Here is a 17,583-nt window from a genome sequence, read left to right as displayed (position 1 = left end):
TTTGAAGATGATGATGGTAATGATGATGAGGATGAGGATGATGATAGCAGCAAGAGCTTTTATTCATTTAGGATACTCCATGGAGCTCTTTATGTTCATTATCTCATTTACTCTTCGCAACAACCTATTATGAAAGTGCAATTATTATCTTCATTTTACAAATGAGGAATCGGGCCCAGATTGTTTTAAAAATGTGTCCAGGGTCCTAATTGGTAAGCGGCCCATCTGGGGTTTAAAGCTAGGTCTGTCTGGCCACAGAGTCTAATGTGGTTTTGTTTTTCTTAAACTTAACTTTATTGAGATATAATTCACATACCATACAATTCAGTTTTCTGTGTATTACCTTATTACTTTTTAAAATTGTGGTAAAATATATATGCTATAAAATTGGCCATTATAACCATTTTAAGTGTACAATTCAGTGGCATTACTTATTCACAATGTTTTGCAACCATTAACGCTGTTTCCAGAGCTTTTTCGTGGCCTCAACCAGAAGCTAACCATTATGCAATAACTCCCTGTTACCTCCCCTGAGAGCCCCAGTGGTCTCTGATCTGCTTGTATCTCTATGAATTTGCCTGTTCTTGATTGTCTACTTTCATTTCATGAAAGTAGACTCAGAATATTTGTTTTAAATGCCTGGCTTCTTTCTCTTCTTTCCGGGTTCACCAGTGTTGTAACCTGTTAGAATTTCATTCCTTTGGTGTCTGAGTTGCATTCCTTTGTTTTGGTATATACACCACTTTTTGTCCAGCCACGCCCTTGCTGGACGGCACTGGAATCACTCCCACCTTTTTACTGTTGCGCAGAGCCCAGGTTTTAACCGGCACAGACATTACTACATCAGGGGAGGGCACCCTAGGACGAATCTCCCGACCTCAGTCCAGGGCAGCGTGTCACGTGGCAGAGACTCCACCTTCCCCTGGCAGTTTGTGATATTTACGAGAGTCGGGCGAACGCGGGTTGTGAAACTCATGTGTTCACACACGGTTGTGGGAGCTGGGACACAGCACGCAGACCCTGTCCCTCGGTCTCTGGGTGGAAGCTCCGGTGTCTGCCCTTCAGGCTTCTTTGAAGACAAATACACGGGTGTCACGTTTCTAATGGCTCCTGTGCTGGGGTTTGGCTATTTTCTTCTATTTTTACTGACATGGAATTCAACGGGTGTGAAATGAAGAGAATTTTCAGTCTTCATGTTCAATTTTTTTTGTAATGTTCTCTTTTTTTTCCATTCCACAAAGGGTTCTTATGTCCCCTTGTGTGTTTACGCCTTAAAAAACACACTGTAGGAATGATATGTGGCTAGGGTAGAAATTCGTAGAGCATAATGAGCAAAAAAAAAAAAAAAAAGGTAAAATCCACTATCCGGAGTTAATCACAATAATATTGTTAAATGTGTGTTCTATTACAAGCCCTCCAAATCCTTTCTGTCATTTAATTCTCTTGATAACCTATGAGAACAAGAACCTCCCTCCTCTCCCCCTCCTCCCTCTTTAATAGTTTTCAGATGAGGAAATTTGGTTTTAAAGAAGTTACTGCTTTACCTGAGGTTATGTAGCTGATAAGTGGCTCACATCTACGGCTCCCTGTGCCAGTTCCTGGTGCACGCATGTGTGCGCGCGTGCGTGCGTGTGTGTTCATGGGATCGCACTACACATATTGTTCTGCAACCTATTTTCTCTCTTCACTAAGTGCATTGTTAACATCTTTCCACATTTGTAAACGTAGCTCTCACACATCATCATTTTCCGTAGCTATGATATGCCATCTTATAGTTACCTCACCTCTAGATTTGAACATTAAGGTTCTCCTCAATTTTCTGTTTGTTTTTATTTTAACCTCACATGACCATCGTCATAGTGCTGGTTCCAAATTTGTGAGGGGTCTCGCTGGAATTGGGGTTGCTTGGACATGCCCTTTCTACTCTAAAACATCCTGGGAGCTGGCTCTGGAGGGGAAGCATCTCTGCAGGCCCCTGGGCCCCCGTGCAGATCAGCCAGCCAGACCCCAAAGTCAGCCAGCCGGCTTTCCTGCTGTGCTCCCGCTCACCCGGACTTCCCTAGTGTTGCCTGTCAGACTGGAAATGGAAAGAGATGTACACCTACGGGCAGTGCTTTAGCGTTTGAAGGTAATCTGTCGATCACCTGACACCTGTGAACCTTCTGAGACAGAGAGTTGCTTATCATTCCCAAAACGAAAAGGCTCGGCCTAAACCTGTCATTTCTTTTGGGATTTCAGTGCTTCTGTGATCAGGTTAGGGTGTCCCGTTCTCTCGAATGATCTCCGTGTCATGCATGTCCCAAGAGTGAGTATAATCTTCAGGAATGAGGGGTGGTGGTAGAGTGTACATTAGTACTTGCCAAGTTTGCACTGTTTATCTCACTGGAAAGTCAACAGTATGACTGTTAACCTCCTGCACAATTAGGATCTAAGCTTTTTGTTATGGTTGTTATTAAATTCTGTGGTTAAATCTTTCTGATTTTTATGAGGCAGGGAGATGGGAAAAAAGGAAAGAAAGTGTGGCTAGTCGGGAGGCTGAGCGGCAGCGCCCCCCGGAGTTGCTGTCACTTGGGGGTCTTGCAGCCGATGGAAGCAGCAGGCCAGGAGGCCAGAGTCTCCACCGGGACTTGGCCAGTTCTATTTATGGGGTTAAACGGACCTTTTGGGTAGATCAGACTCCCTTTCAGGACCTGAAAGGCAATGAGACTTCTTTTAAAGAAAGCTTTCTGCTCTTAAATGAAGATCTGCGTTGTTATTTTAAAAATTAAAAAGTACACTTTTAATATGTTGTTAACAGAGCTTTATCTTAGCGCAACCATCAACTTATTCCCAGTGAAAACAGTTAACCAGTAAGCATGAGACACAGAGGAATGAGGAAGGAACGTTTAAACATGAGAAGCGGCGCACATTCCAAAGCACCACTCCCTGCTGCTGCCTCCGAGCAGGTACAGCCCCCACAACTTACCGAACCAAGGCGCTTTCTTGTAACAGGAGAGATCGTCTGTACTCCAGACAGCGTCGCGTGTGCCCCCAGATGCCAGATGCCGTCCTCACTGTCTTGCCTGTGCCAGTGTTTACTATTTGTTGGCTGCCCAACACCGTATGATACTGTGCAATTACTGCGTGCGTCTCAAATTCTCGTTTACTTACTTTAATTAACTTGTGTGATCCTCTGTATTTACACCTGAGGAAATGGGGGCTCAGAGAAATTGGGTGAAATGCCCAATGTTGTACATTGAAATGCCCAGTGATATTTACAACTAAAAGGCTTCGAGAGGAGAAACAGTGGTTCAAGTTTCCGTGGAACTTGAGTCATTTCCACCCCACTGCTGGGATTACCTCCTGAACAGCACTGGCACGAGAAGGTCATTTGTGACTTCTTGAAGAGTTTACAGTTCTTCTGGCACTTTCCAGATGGGAGATCACATCTTCCTAAGAGCCTGCTGTCATGAAGTTAATTAGGAGTGTCATTTTCAAATACATTCTTCTCCACCCCACCCAGGATCACCAAAGTACATTTCATTAAATAAGGTTTACCTTTAAAGCGTGTAAATCCTGAGGACCACCTGTGGCTCAGCATCACTGCCCCAGATTTGGTCTGGAGAAATAAAAGATGGTGGTATTCAGCTAGTGTTTGGCGCACAGTAGGCACTTAGTAAATCTTTGTTGAAGGCATTACCAGAGAAGTAAAACAATTGGAGAGAGAATAGTCCTGACTAAATCACCTTTTTTGGATACTGTGGGATTTATTCATTCATTTATTCATTTAGGGGCAGCATGTACCTTGAACAACTGGCTTAGTCTCTATTTTTAACTGGAGACTGCCCAGTTACTCTGCCCGTGTTGTGGCCTCAGGGTTCAGCGTCTCAGGAAACATCTTCCTCGGTTCCGTCCTAGACGGTGCAGGTGGAATGATCCTTCAGTGCTAATGGGGAAAGGGGAGGGGAAGCAGTCTTACACAGCGACAGATATTGCTGGAAGTGGAGTTTGCTCTGTACTCAAGATTTCATCCGAAGCCACCAAGTTATAAAACTGGACAAATCAAGAAAGGAGGGCGCGTTTCAGAATGTCCTGTCTGCCAACAACTCTGTTACCTGCAGACCGTAAGCTCTGGGGTTCCCCGATGGCCTTGTTCTTACAGGCTTTGCATAGTTCATGTTGACGTGATTGACTTTTCATATCTAGACTTTTCATATTTAACTGATTGATTTTTCATATTTAAGTAATAGGTTTCCAGTGTCTCTGAAAGAGATGTTAAAATACCTTAGCACGGAGAAATGTTTAGCAGCCTTTGTTAGCATCGTGGTACTAAAACATGATTCTGTGTAAAGACGACCCTCTTCAGGGTGATGGTGGTGATGGTAAGCATCATCAGTGGTCACTGAGGCCACCTTTAAGGTATTTCAAATGATGACCACCACAGTGCCACCAAGGATAGTTGTCCCTGTTATTTTGTGTCTTCCTCCCCTTCTGCAAATGCCATTCAGAGGCTGGGGCAGGAATAGTTGGTGAAGCCTGTTCACCAGTGGGACTTCTTTGACATTTATCCCACGAAGTTTGGGTACCACACTGCTGGCTTTGATGGGCCCCGGCCTGGTGCCCTCTGGCTGCATCGGTCTCGTGACTTGGAGGCCCGGAGGCTGGCGATGTGGTGGGGGTGCTGTGGGTCATGGGGGGAGGTTGGTAAAGTGTCCGAGGCACCTTGGTCAGGAAGGTGATGTAACGATGTATGCACAGCTCCCTCTCTGTTAGTTCTTGGCCTTCTTCAGTTTTATGATCGTAATTTTAATTTAAATTTTTAAGAGTCTAAATTATAGCGCCACCTGTGAAACTAGAGAAAAACAATACTAAGTCTCTTGAGCCGTTTGTCGCTAGAGATGATGGCATTTCGCTACCGTCGGTCTTTATCACCTATGTAAAACTGTGACGATTTTTAGCCTATGGGTTTTTCTTTTCAGTAATTGGGAAGGCCCCGTGAGATACAGAATGCTAGCATAAGCTAGTGCCTATTTTTTTTGTTACTTCCATAGAGATGGCTGTTTTCCTGAGTTCTAGAGAGTATGCTTGGAACTCTTTGATAAAGCCATTCATACTGAACCCAAAACTATTTTCAGAGCAGCGGACTGTAGACCAGGGCTGATCTGACATTCGAGAAAACCATGAGGGGGGAGTAGGGTTTCCAGAAGTGTGCTGGTGCGGCCCACCTACCTCTCATCTCGGCAGTTTTGGCAGCCAGGGTACTGTGCTCTGCCAATGACTTGTGAGTATTCATTCTTGACATTACCTGTGGGTGAATCAAATGTGTATGGCCCACGGCCAGCCAGTGAACACAGATAGGGAACCAAAGAGGGTGTGTATTTGCTGAGCTTGGGAGGCAGCAGAAGCCTCAGGAGGTGAGAGAAAGGGCTGGGCTCAGACACACATCTCCACTGAGAAATTCCTCACGTGGCCCACAGGCCTCTGTGATTACGTGGGTGTGTCTGCATTTGTGTTACTTGCTCTTTAAGATACATTTTAAAGTTCTGATCCATCAGTTCCATAAATCATTTTTAATCTCTTTGAAACTGATAGCTGTGACAAGTTATTAAAGTTTCTGCCTTTTTTATCCAGGACTGGAACTTGTGCGGATTTAGACTGACATTTTCTTAAAAGTCAAGGAAATGTGCTAAAATATAAATTATTAGGCTGACATTGTATTTCTCAGTTTACATACTCTTGACAGTGTAATAAGTTTCACGTACTTGGTAATATCAAATTTAACACACTTTCATTGATATCTTTTGTGTGCCAGACACAGATGCTAGCAGTAGGAGATTACAACGTAGGGAAAGAGAAAGATACAGAAAGAGGTTGTTTTCGACATAAGCGTCAGGTCCGGTGACAAGAGGCGCACTGGTCTGCGATGGAGCCGTGAGGGACTTCGGTCCATCCTGGACTGTCAGGAGGACAGCGTGCCTTGATGAAGACTTTTTCTAGGTGGCACCTGTTCCAGCTAATTACCTGGAAGTATATCAGTTTAGCTCCATGAACTATCAAAGAAATGGACATTAAAGTAGTGGAGCAATGTTTTGCTTAAACAATTGTCAGTTTTTATTTAGTTTTGCTTTTAATGATGATTTCCAGTGTTGTCATATTACAAGTTGGTACAAACATGACTATTCCTTTTGGGACTCTACATTGAAACATCATTAAAACACAACAAGGTGTATCAAGGTCCTTACTAATACCCATCACATTTGACATAGGTGACCTGCTCAGAATTTATCTCAAAGGGGAGGGGAAGTTGTACTCAAAGATTTATGCCTCACACCAGTACTATTAAAAATTATGAGTCGTGGCCAGGCAGCTCAGTTGGTTAGAGCATTGTCCCAATACGGCAAGGTTGGGGGTTTGATCCCCAGTCAGGGCACATGCAAGAATCAACCAGTGAATCCATGAATAAGTAGTAAAACAAATCAGTGTTTCTCTCTCTCTCTCTCTCTCTCTGTCTCTGCCCCTCTCCCTGTCTCATCCCTCCACCTTCCTTTCCTCTTTCTTCCCCTTCCTCTCTAAAGACAATAAAAAGTTTTTTAAAAATTAAAAAAGTTAGGAATGTCTGCTGCATAACACGCACAGTGCTAGGCACTGGAGATACAGTGGTGAGCAAACCAATACAGGCTCTGCGGCCCAGGAGTTGCCTGTTTAATGGGATAGTTTTGTGAGTGAGCTGTTTCTACAGACTAGAGATGTGTTTAGGCAGCATTTTCATTACTAAACACCTGTGCCTCCACACACACTCGTAATACCACTCCCTTCCTGGTGCTCCTCCCTCACCAAGCCATACACGTATTCCCCAGAAGGCTGAGTGGCAAGTGGGAATTTTACCGAAACACTGAATGTTCTTTAAGTGGAGGGAGAGGTTTCTTTTCCGTCCTCTCTGCTCCCGTGGGTATTCTCAGTGAAGCACAGGTCGTCGCGTTCCTCGCACATCACCCGTGATCCAGTCCTGCGGTGCCTCGCACCTTCTTTCTCCCTTGCTTGGTGCTTACGTATGCACAGGGTGTCTCCTAACCAGTTTTTGTAAAACTCATGCCAAAATTACCTTCTGAGTGGGATTTTCTTTTTTATTACAAATTTTAAAAATAAATTTAATAATCATACATTGTCATGAGCTGCAAAGCAGGTCAGGATGGTCATGTTGTCAGCATTGGCTCTGTTACCCATCCAGTCTGAGGCAGCATTTAGTCTGTCTTTGACGGCAGTGACCTGTCTCTCCTGCCTTGGTTTGGAAGTTAGGCTGTATGTTTGGGGAGGGTGTTTGGCTAGAAAAAAGCACTGTCCGAAGACAGTTGTTTCAGAGCTTGAACTTGGGAGCCTCACTGCTCGCCTTCAAATCACGGCTCCCCGCCTCCTGGCCGCCTGCTGCTTAGTGTCTGCGAGCCCCTTGCACCTTCCCTTCGTAACGTGGGGACAGTGACAGGACCTGGCTCACAAGGATGTTGTGGGGAACAAGTAGGTCAGAGTGCACGGGGCCTTTTGCACAAAGAATGCGCTGTATAGGTGTCCTTATTGTTACCACTGGGTGGGAGTACAGGCTGGCTGACCAGCCACGCCGCCCCATAGATGCACAGTACGGACATCCCTGTAGTCTCTACCACGAATGGCAGGGGCTGCGTAGGCAATGAAGGAGGTAGAAGACACACTTCAATGGCCACGGTGGTTCTGAGGAGGAGCGGATGTGTTATGTGAAAGAGAGGGTATTTTCACTGGGGAAGTGTTCGAGCACCCACTCTGTGCCCGGTGCGGTAAAAGGGCACGCTGGCCAGTAGAGCGGAGCCATGTTCCACCCTCGTGCTTACGAAGCTCTCCAGCAGTGTGGGGCCGGCTGAAGGCTTTTACGTGGCCTGCATGTTACAGAACCAGTGCTTTCTGGAAACGCAGCTCCTGCCAAACATCCAGAATCGATTGCAGTCATGACAAGCTCCAGGCTCTCAGAGAAGCGGGCAGACGCCCTCAGAGTTCACCTGCCCGTCCGTGTCTGGGGAGGGAATTGCTTGGGGAATCTGCGGGTAACCCTCATGTCCGCAGCTGGAGGACTCGAGGAGGAGGAGGAATGGAACTGTCCATTGTGGTGAGCACGAGCGGACGACAGTACACACTGAAGGAACAGTTTTCTTCCTGCTTATGCTGTGGGTCCGCAGTGCTGGCTTGTTCCTGGGTGTGAAACAGCTGCAGTGACTGCAGAGACATGGCAGAAAGTCACTGACCGGAGGGAGGTGACTCTGGGCCAGCTGAATCAGGACCAACTTGGTTTTGGAATTTCCTTGGCATATTTATTTTGTGGGTCTCGGCTGGCCTTTCTCTCAGTAAGCTTGAAGAGTTGCTTCAGGAACATTTGTTACAAGTGAAAAATTGGAGGAGAGAGTGTTGAAGGTATTAAGAAGCCAGTTTAAAAGTCAGGAGACTGTTGAAGCAGTCCGGGTGAGAACCTGCATGTGGGTGGTGGGAGTGCAGACAGAAAGGAAAAGGCGGGGAGAGGGGCACAGAGAGGCAGAGAAGTGAAGGGTGTGGGCTCTGGGCTCCTGTGACTTGGATTCACATCCTGCTCCCATCACTTGCTGTGAGTCATCGGGTTAGTGACGGAACCTCTCTGTGCCTCTGCTCCCTCACAATTTTGGGGGCTCACATTAGCGCCTCCCACAAGGAGCACTAGCTCGGCGTGTGGGACCTAAAGTGTGCTCAGTCAACGCCAGCTGCTGTATTACTGCCACGAGTACCGTCATTATTGGTGCCGTGGCCGTGTTATTAGGACCCAGCAGTTGTTTGGACTTGGGAAATCGGGGGAGGTAAGGGGAGTTGGTTTATGAGTCACAGTGAGTTCACTTTTGGGTGAGTTGAGTTTGGGAGGCCTACATTGGAGGAGATCAAAGCTGTATATAGGTTTGTGAACTGTCCTGAATATAGAATTAACCATTGAGGCATCGGAAGTGGCCACGGACCGGGATGATGAGCAGGTAGAAGTAGAGGGTTGAACACAGACTTGATTTCTCCCGGCATCGCCAGCGCTTCATACGGTTGGTTTCCTGCGCCAAATCTTCTCCACCTTCCTCTGCACTTGCCTTCTTGGGGAGCCGGTGAAGGTGTGTGACCTTTGTGGGGACTGTATAGTTTTCCAGCCAGTCACCACCAACTGGGTGGCTGAAAACAAGAAAAATCTATTCTGTCACAGTTTAGGAGGCCGGAAATCTGAACACAGGGCATCAGCGGTGTTTTTTCTGGAGGCCGTGAGGGAGGAACTGTCCCGAGCCTCTTTCCAGGCCCACCCTACAGCAGAAAGACTCCATCTTGTGATCCTTAAATAATTACATTTGTAAAATTCCTGCTTTTAAAAAAGGTTACATGCTGAGGTTCCAAGTAACTGTGACTTTTGGGAGGACACTATTCAACCCACTGCCGCCGGGGTGCGCACTGTGCGGGGCCTCCGAAGCTGGGTGTGGGTGCGTGCATTCTTGGCTGTAACACCAGAGGTGCCCTAATGGGGTGTCCCCCCCGCAAATCGGCCTCGTGTGGCCGATTTCCAAAAGGTTTACCTGACAGACACGGGTCAACTACTTGCGGAGGTATGTGAGTGGGAGTTGCTTCCTTAACAGAACTCTTGATTCATTTTTCTCATTTCAAAATCTATTTTTCCCCCATAAAAATGGAACTTTTCATCATATATGGGCCTTCTGTGTCATGATTGCTGTTTTTCTGGCCAAATTCTTCATCTGCCTGGCAAGCTCTCCTAGAGGACTCTGTCCCTGGGTTTCTTGTAGTAAATTGAGTGTTCTAAAGCTAGAGGTGAAGACCACCCGCACTCCAGGGGCCTGCCATCACCACCAGTAGTGGGGGCACCCCTGCTCCAGGCACAGCATCCGGGTGGGGTGGGGGTGTGGAAGGAAGCCTGAGCTGTGAGACAGGAGACCTGGGTTCTGCCCGGATCAGACAGTACGAGTTAGTTGTGAGACCGTGGCCACGTCCTTTGTCATCGTTACGCAACACCTGTTTCTGCCCTGCTCCTCATCAGGGCTGTTAACGAGGCCCCTGAGTGCCGGTGGGTGTGCATGTCTTTGGCTGTGGGTGAAGCGTACGCACAGATAAGGTGTTAGTAAAACGGGGTGGCGTGTCATCTTATTTCAGAATGGCGTTTACGTGCTGTCACATCCGTGCTCTTTCCGTGCGTGTTTCTCTCCCGCACGGGATTGAGGTGACCTAAAGTTTTATCACTCCCTCCTCTGAAGGACGAGATGGAAACACATTTTTTTCTCCCCTCATTTTTATCAAGCAGGGGACAAGTGGGTGACTTTGTGATGCCTTCTGACACGCCGCGCGAGGCACTGGGGGGGAGCAAGGAGGTTGCAGTCCTGGAGGTAACTGCTGTGAGTGGACGTGCAGGTGCAGCGAACACAGAGAACGTACTTCCCTCCACCGTCCAAGTCGGTGGAGTCTTTTGAAGAATGAGGCAGAGTTAGGCCAGGTGAAGGGAGGGGAGGAGAACACCTGGGTGGGGGGAACAGGTGTGTGTACAAGGCCTGGAAGTGGGAGAAAACCCAGTGTGGTCAAGCAGTGAAAGTGACTGATCCTGGACCGGAAGGGAGAGCTGGGGTTGGAGGCGGGGTCTTCTAGTTCATGGAGTCTGGTGTTCAGACACTGTTCAGAGAGCAAGGAATCACAGATTTTAAGTGGGGGAGTGATGTTACTGGATTGTGTATTTTAGAGGTTGTCCTGGCCTCCGTGTAATGGCCCGGAGGGCTTTCAGTAATCTGATCGCGGTGAACATCAGAGTGGATGGTGAGGTGGACTAACTGGGGCCCTGGAGGAAGATTGAGTGTGAGGGAGAATCGGGAGACCACCGGGTCTCGGGCTTGTCAACTGAGTAGCATCTTGGACTGAAATCTGGAACCGAGGAGGACAGGGATTGGAGGGAGTGTGTTAAGTTTAGACGTGCGGAATGTGAGATTGCTGTGCCATATTTCCACATGGAAGTACCCTGGAGCAAAGTAAATACAGCACAATTGCAGGTTCTTGGACTTTGTGTTCTCAACTAGACTCGGGTGAAGGCCACTACAGATTCTTCTGTTCTTGCTTTTCTCGGTTGCTCCTGAGAGTCATTCATCGTTGCCTGTTTTCAGTTGTGATCTTAGACTGGAAGCCTCGTCTTCTGCATCTTTGTTTCCTCATCTAAAGGGAAACAGCAGCTCTCTGACTGGCGTGGCTTCGTTGGTTGTGTGTCATTCCGTAAAGTGGAAGGTCACCAGTTTGGTCCTTGGTCAATGCACAGTCGAGAGGCAACTAACTGATTGATATTTCTCTTTCACGTCAAATGTTTTTTTCCCTGTCTTTCTCCCTTCCTTCCCCTCTCTCTAAAAATAAATATATATAGTCCTGGCTGGTGTGGCTCAGTGGATTTAGCCCTGGCTTGGGAACCAAGGGGTCGCCAGTTCAATTCCCAGTCAAGGCACATGCCTCGTTTGAGGGCCAGGTCCCCAGTTGGCAACCATTCCATGTTTCTCTGCACATTGATGTTTCTCTCCCTTTTTTCTCTTCTGTCTAAAAATAAATAAAGTCTTTTTAAAAATACATTTAAAAAAACAAACAAAAATAAAGTGAGACCACAGACAAGACGATCTTCAGAGTTCCTAGGGTTTAAATCTTCACCAGAGACCACACTTCTTTCTTTTCAAAGGGATTGGGGGGTGGAATTTGGGGGAGATTTCTAGTTTTCGTTCATCAGAATCCAGTCTGCGCTCTTCCAGCTGCATATTTTTATGCTAAGAAAAGGCCTCTCCGGTTGTGTGTTGTGAGTCCTCGGCAGCGTTATCCTCAGAGGTGCGAAAGGAGAAGGGATGGAGCGAGATCTGGTTCATGGGAAAGGAAGGCCCAGCCTCTCAGAGGGTCTGGACTGGGCCCAGACAGCAAGCCCCGTCCTGGCTCACTCTGGGTGAGGTGGGGATGAAAGAGCCTCTTTTCTCAGGGGGGATCTTACCCCTCCCCGAAGTCCATTTCGTTCCAGGGAGCCCAGGGCAGCAAACTTCCCCTTCCTTTCTCAGCCTTCCCATTCTCTGAAGTTTGAGCAGAACGGGCAGTGCCTGCTCCGTCAGGTGGGCACCCACATGCCAGGCCCCTGCTGTGGAAAACTCGTGTCTTGCTGTTGTAAGTTGCTAAGATCACGTTAGCAACCTAAAGGAATGTACAAATGCAAAAAGCCCATTCAGCTTACTGCTCTCTTTGACCAAAGGAGAGTGTGGGTTTTTGGAGTCCTCAGCCTCATACTGAAATGTCGGTGTCCCTGAGGGCTGCTTTCCTGGAGGTGTGACCCTGACGTTGTCCTGTATTGCTCAGCATCTCTGAGCCAAGTAACAGGGGTAATGCTGGGCTTGCTTTAACTGTCCAACCTGCTTCTCTCACAAAACAAGCCCAGGCTTATTGCTCGTTTGTATTTTCTCTCCTGCGGTGCTTCATTCATTCAGCACTTCTCGGTAACAGGTACTATGTAAGCTCTCTCCAAAAGCAAAATGTGGAACAGTTTGCTCAAGCAGCTAATGATACAGTAAGAGAAGTAAGAAGATAAATAACTTATAGCAGTGGTTCTTAAACTAAAGTTTGCAGCAGGCTCACTCGGAGGGCAGAATTCTGGATTCAGTGGGTCTCAGGTCGAGCTGGAAGCTGTATTTCCACCAGGCGCCCAGGGAGGCTGACGCAGCTGGTCACCCCCGAACGTCTTGCAAAGTGTGCTGTGCTGCTGAGGTGCAAGTGGGAAGAGCTGGCTGTGGTTTGGGAGCGAGGAAGAGGAGGGAAATAGCTCCACGTGTGCTTGCCTTTTTTCTGTTCTTTTACCTGTTGTATTTATTTCCTGGGTCAGATTTTTCTTTGCTTTGTGCAAAGAACGCACAAAAGCTCACTCGAGGTCTCCATTGGCCCCAAAGTACTAAAGTCCACGGCGGGCAGGACAGCCTGTTCGTGCCAGCCCAGGCCTCGAGTCGTCTTTGTTCCTTCCCTGGCCCCGGCTGCTGCGCGGGGCCCGCCCGCCCTCTCAGACAGGTTTCCAGGGGCTGCAGGCAGGAGTCCAGACCTCAGAGATTTTTGAAGAGGAGCTCACTTTAAAAGCGGGTCCCTGGCAGAGAGCAGCTGTCAAAGCAGTTTTCAGACTGCGTGCTCTGGGACCCGGTGTGCCTTGGGGGGGCTGTCACGGGGGGTGTGGTCCTTCGGTCTTCCTCCACCACCACCGCCAAGTCCCTCAAAATCACTGTACTTTTATGGAAAAGAGTTTCTGGGGGGAATTAGTCAAGGAAAGGGTTCCACTGCTTTTATTTTTAACTTTGGAATTACTGCTCTGGTTTGAGCCTCCTGTTGCTCGTGTGTGTGCGAGTGTGCACACGCTCATGCAAGAGAGAGAGAGGACAAACGCTGCAGAGATTGGGAAATTTTAGATCTAGTTCCTGTGGGTATTTTCTAAGTTCCTTTAACAACGAAAACAGCAGTATACCTTTTAACTAGTTTTAGACCTTTCCATTGGGTACCATTCAATGCAGCAAGCGTTACTGCACGTTACGTGGCCAGTGTCAGAGCTGGCGCAGGGTGCAGACGTGCGCAAGACCCGGGTCCTTGAGAACTCGTTAGACGGCGCCCTACCCCCCTGCTCTCCCCGGACTCACCGGCGCTTGAATGTCTTCGTTGACTCATTTTAACCAAGGGACCCTCTTCCCGGCCGACCCACAGCTTGCTGCACGTCTCAACATCCACAGTAACTCCTCCTGATTCCTTCACAGGAGAGGGGAGATGTGATGGATGGGCATGGGATTTACCGAGTGCAGGTTCAGCCTAATCTCTTAGGTCTCTGCTTCACTACATCACTAAACCGGTGCTCAGCGGCTTCGGGTTTGGGGCACAGTGGCAAACACAAGGCCTGGCGTGGTGTTTCTACCCGGCGGCAGCCGTGCTCTCACTTACCTGTTAAAGAGGAGTTACATTTACATACTCCTAAAGTTACATTTGGCCCTGTGAAGGCTACTGTGAGGCTGATGTGGCCCCTGGTGAAAATGTGTTTGACACACCCCTGGTTTAGGGGATTTGGAAGCGAACCCCCGATTCTGCTGGGCTAGGTTTTGTGCAGATGTTATTCAGTGAATTGTCTCAAGCATCAGTATAGACCCAGTGGGAAGTGATGCTTTCAGGTGGAAATGTCTAGAAACCATAAATTACTTTCCTTTGGCTGAGCCCAAAATGCCGACTCCACCTCATCTCCATTATTTATTTCTCTCTCTAGGATCAGGTATCTTAAAAGGCATTTCAGCCTTCAAACTTTTCTGAAGAAGCACCCGTTGATCATGTCGAAGCTCCCACTGAGCCAGTTGGTGCTGGGCAGCTGGGTGCGGACCTCGGGCCCCCGTGGGGGCTGGGCCTCTGCTGGCCCCACTGGGACGGGCTGAGCGCAGCAGCTGCGAACCTGCGTGTGCTGGGTCTTGGGACGCTCTTGACTTTTTGAAAAGACTCAGAATGTCTTAAAATAGCATGGAAGCTGGAGTAACAGCAGCAATAATAGCTTGTCGTTCTTGAGAACGTCTGTTTCGGTCAGAGGCACTGGTTCTGGCAGCCCTTGGTTTCCCGGAGCTGGGATCCCACAGGACCGGCTCCGAGGGAACTCTCGTGGTCTCACGGTGACGGGTGGTCCGGGAGTGTTCTCGCAGCCCCTGTGCCCTGCAGTGTTGTTGCCGAGGGGCTTACGATGCTGCTGTTTCCCTCCCTCAGGAAGAACTGTTCGTTCCCGCCTGTGGCCTAGGCTCTCCAGCCAAGACACACAAGCAGTGTGTGTTCCCAGCACCACGTCCCGAGGAGGTCGTCTTAACTGCCTTGCTGTGGGTGTCAGGGAGAGGGTGTCGGGACGTGGCCAGCCAGCATAGCGTATCAGTGTGTTGTCAGGACCCCCAAGCTGCCCTCCAAAGGGGTGGTCCCTGGCTGGCTCTGGAAACCCTTGCCCCAGCCCTGGCCCCCAGAGGCTCCACTACACACTCAGCAAAGCAGGTTTTTGTTTCTCACCCCCTTCCCGTGCTGAAGACCCTGCCCAGAACCAGAGTCGGGGGGCGAGGGGACAGCACAGGGGAGGCCTGCGGTGGGCGGGCAGGGTGGCCTCTTGGATGGTGGGAGGAGGGAAGTGAGTCTCTTCTCCTGGGCTCACCCGCGCTGTAGACTTCTGGAAAGTCACTAATGGCTTTATCAAGTCACCTTCTCCTGACTCCCTCAGCGTGCTGGGGAGCACCCTTGACCTACTTGATTTCAGATTTTGACAGGTGATAAAAGCGCCTTTCCAGATGCCTCACAGCGTTCAGATTCCTAACTATTGACTGATGTTATTTTTGCCTCTGCCGAGATGCTCCCTCATGTTTGCTTCCTGATGCTTTCTGAGGCCCAGACACTTGCCCTTCAACTTGGCAAGCTGCAGCTTGACCTGAATGGAATTGGAGCTGCACCAGGAACAGTCTTATTTAGACCAGTCAGTTGGCAACTCGACTCGCTTGTTTTCCCTAGAAAATTAGAGCCAGTGTAAACGGCACCTGTGAACGTTCCTATTTGCAACTCTGTGGCCTTAACCATTAATCAGGATACTCAAGGCTTTTTATTTCCGTTCTTTGAATTTTTACAACTTACGTGCTGTATAGGCACAGTAACTGGTTCTGTGCTTCTGGGCACCAAATGTAAAATATTTAATGATCACAGCTGATTTGTCTATTAATTACACTGGTAAGCAGAAAAGTCCTCCGGTTCTTCTGGTCTGTTGGGGCCCTGCCAGGAAGCCGCTGTTCTCCCAAAGGCTCTGCGACAGATTTTCATGAGATGCCTCCCGCTGCTGCTTGTTCTTCCCATTCCCCTTGGAGGACCACCACACTTGCCGTTTCATACAGGAAATCCCGCTGTCTGTGGGCCTCCGGGCTCCAGTTGGAAAGACATCACAGTGTCCCGAGGAGAGCCCGGCCTGGGCTCTGAGCAGGCCGGACGGGCAGCAGAGGCCTACTGCTCTCTCACTGTGTGTTTCCCATCCACTCGCTCAGGTTTGGGGACCAAAGCCAACAGGTTATTAAAAGAACGAGAGTCATTTGAGTTCTGGCATTGATTGGGGCTCGGGGTTACCGGGTGTTTTGTTCTGATTTGAAACCAGCTGTTGGGTGACCACTAACTCTTCCCTTATTCTTTTCTTGCAGATGAGCTCACAGTGCCTGCACTTTACCCCAGTAGCCCTGAAGTGTGGGCCCCGTACCCTCTGTACCCGGCGGAGTTAGCGCCTGCTCTGCCTCCTCCTGCTTTCACCTACCCCGCTTCACTGCATGCCCAGGTAATTGACTCCCATCAGCCACGACTGCACGCACCCCACCACCAGTCCCTTCAGACCTGGTTCCCCAGAGCACACCATACAACTAACCCCTGCCCAGCTAACAGACGCGCCTGGGGGACCGATGATCCCCTCTAAATCCAGCTGCCACTCCTCCAGGACTTCCGAGGATCATCTGACAGCAATGTCATCACCCACTGCCTGATGTCTGCCCCAAACGACACCTCTGTCTTCCTTAATGATCTCACCCTCATGGCACACACGAGACACTGGGCCCAGAGGGCCTCCCCAGCTCCCAGCCAGCGAGAGGGTGTCACCAGAGCGGACGTGTGTGTGCCTTGTCGTGTGGAGGGGCTGCAGAGGGACGCGTGCACTTGGTGCAGGAGTTACGTGTCTGTGTGTTTCTGCGTGGGGAGGGTTTTGCTCTCGTGTTCTCTGAGATCTAGTGACCAAAGGGGAAGAATATTGGCAGCACATGTTACCTGAGAGACCAAGGGTCCTTTCTTCCATTTTCCAGAAACCCTGAGGAAAAGGAGGTCCCATGTGGTGTCAAGAATGTAATTACAGGTCAAGGTAGAGACCTTCGCTCTGACCAGCTTTTTGGTTTTTTTTTTTGTTTTTTTGTTTTTTTTTTTTTTTTCTTACCTACCAACCCTTTCTCTCTTGGAGGAAAAAAAGCTTTGCTTTTAGTACAAGTAGTAATAATTAATATTACAATTCAAAGTGATCAATAGCAAATCAGATAGAAAGAGTGAAGATTTCATTTGTCTAACTGCATGTGTAACTCCTCTAAAAGCAAGAAAGCCTGGTTTTTAAGAAAATGATGGCTTGGACAGGAGGGGTTTTTGTTTTGCTTTATGTTCATTTGCAAGGCTGGATGAAAGAAACAGCTTCCCGGGGTACTGTTCCTTCCGACATAAACTGTGATGTGTAGAACTCACCGCACTGTGCTGGACCCTACAAGCGGCCCCAGCGAGGGTTCCCCCGGCCGCACGGCCAGCGGTGCTGTGGGCTGTCCATCCTTCCGTTCTCTTTCCGCTGAGCTGTCAGGGCTCCGTGCGCGCATTTGACAGCCCGGCTTCCCGGGCACCGGGCAGGCAGACCGCACAGAGGCGGCCTTGGTGCCACTGGGTCCCCGTGATATCCCTCTGTGTGTGGGGGGAGACGGCACCCAGTGTAAGTGGTGGAGGACGATGTAGCGGGTACAGAAAAAAAAAGAACAGGCTGATTCCGAGACTGAT

At 48.9% G+C, this 17,583-nt stretch overlaps 1 protein-coding gene across 9 annotated transcripts in view; it reads left to right on the top strand.

Moving 5' to 3' along the window:
- Positions 1-17,583, top strand: part of RBPMS (RNA binding protein, mRNA processing factor) — a 162,594-nt gene that overhangs the window by 119,329 nt on the left and 25,682 nt on the right. For 8 of the 9 annotated variants that reach the window (XM_037128786.2, XM_037128784.2, XM_053659926.1 and 5 more), the window contains exon 6: positions 16,215-16,345. The exons of the other annotated variant lie outside the window; for it this stretch is intronic. In XM_037128786.2, coding sequence (XP_036984681.2) covers positions 16,215-16,345 — 131 coding nt within the window. The remainder of the gene's footprint in view (positions 1-16,214; positions 16,346-17,583) is intronic. 9 annotated transcript variants of the gene reach the window in all.

Source organism: Artibeus jamaicensis, unplaced genomic scaffold (assembly GCF_021234435.1).
Source record: "Artibeus jamaicensis isolate MK-2021 breed Jamaican fruit bat unplaced genomic scaffold, CSHL_Jam_final scaffold_833, whole genome shotgun sequence".
Lineage (NCBI taxonomy): Eukaryota > Metazoa > Chordata > Mammalia > Chiroptera > Phyllostomidae > Artibeus > Artibeus jamaicensis.
Note: the sequence above shows the minus strand (reverse complement) of the source record. Positions and strands in the feature narration are given on the sequence as shown.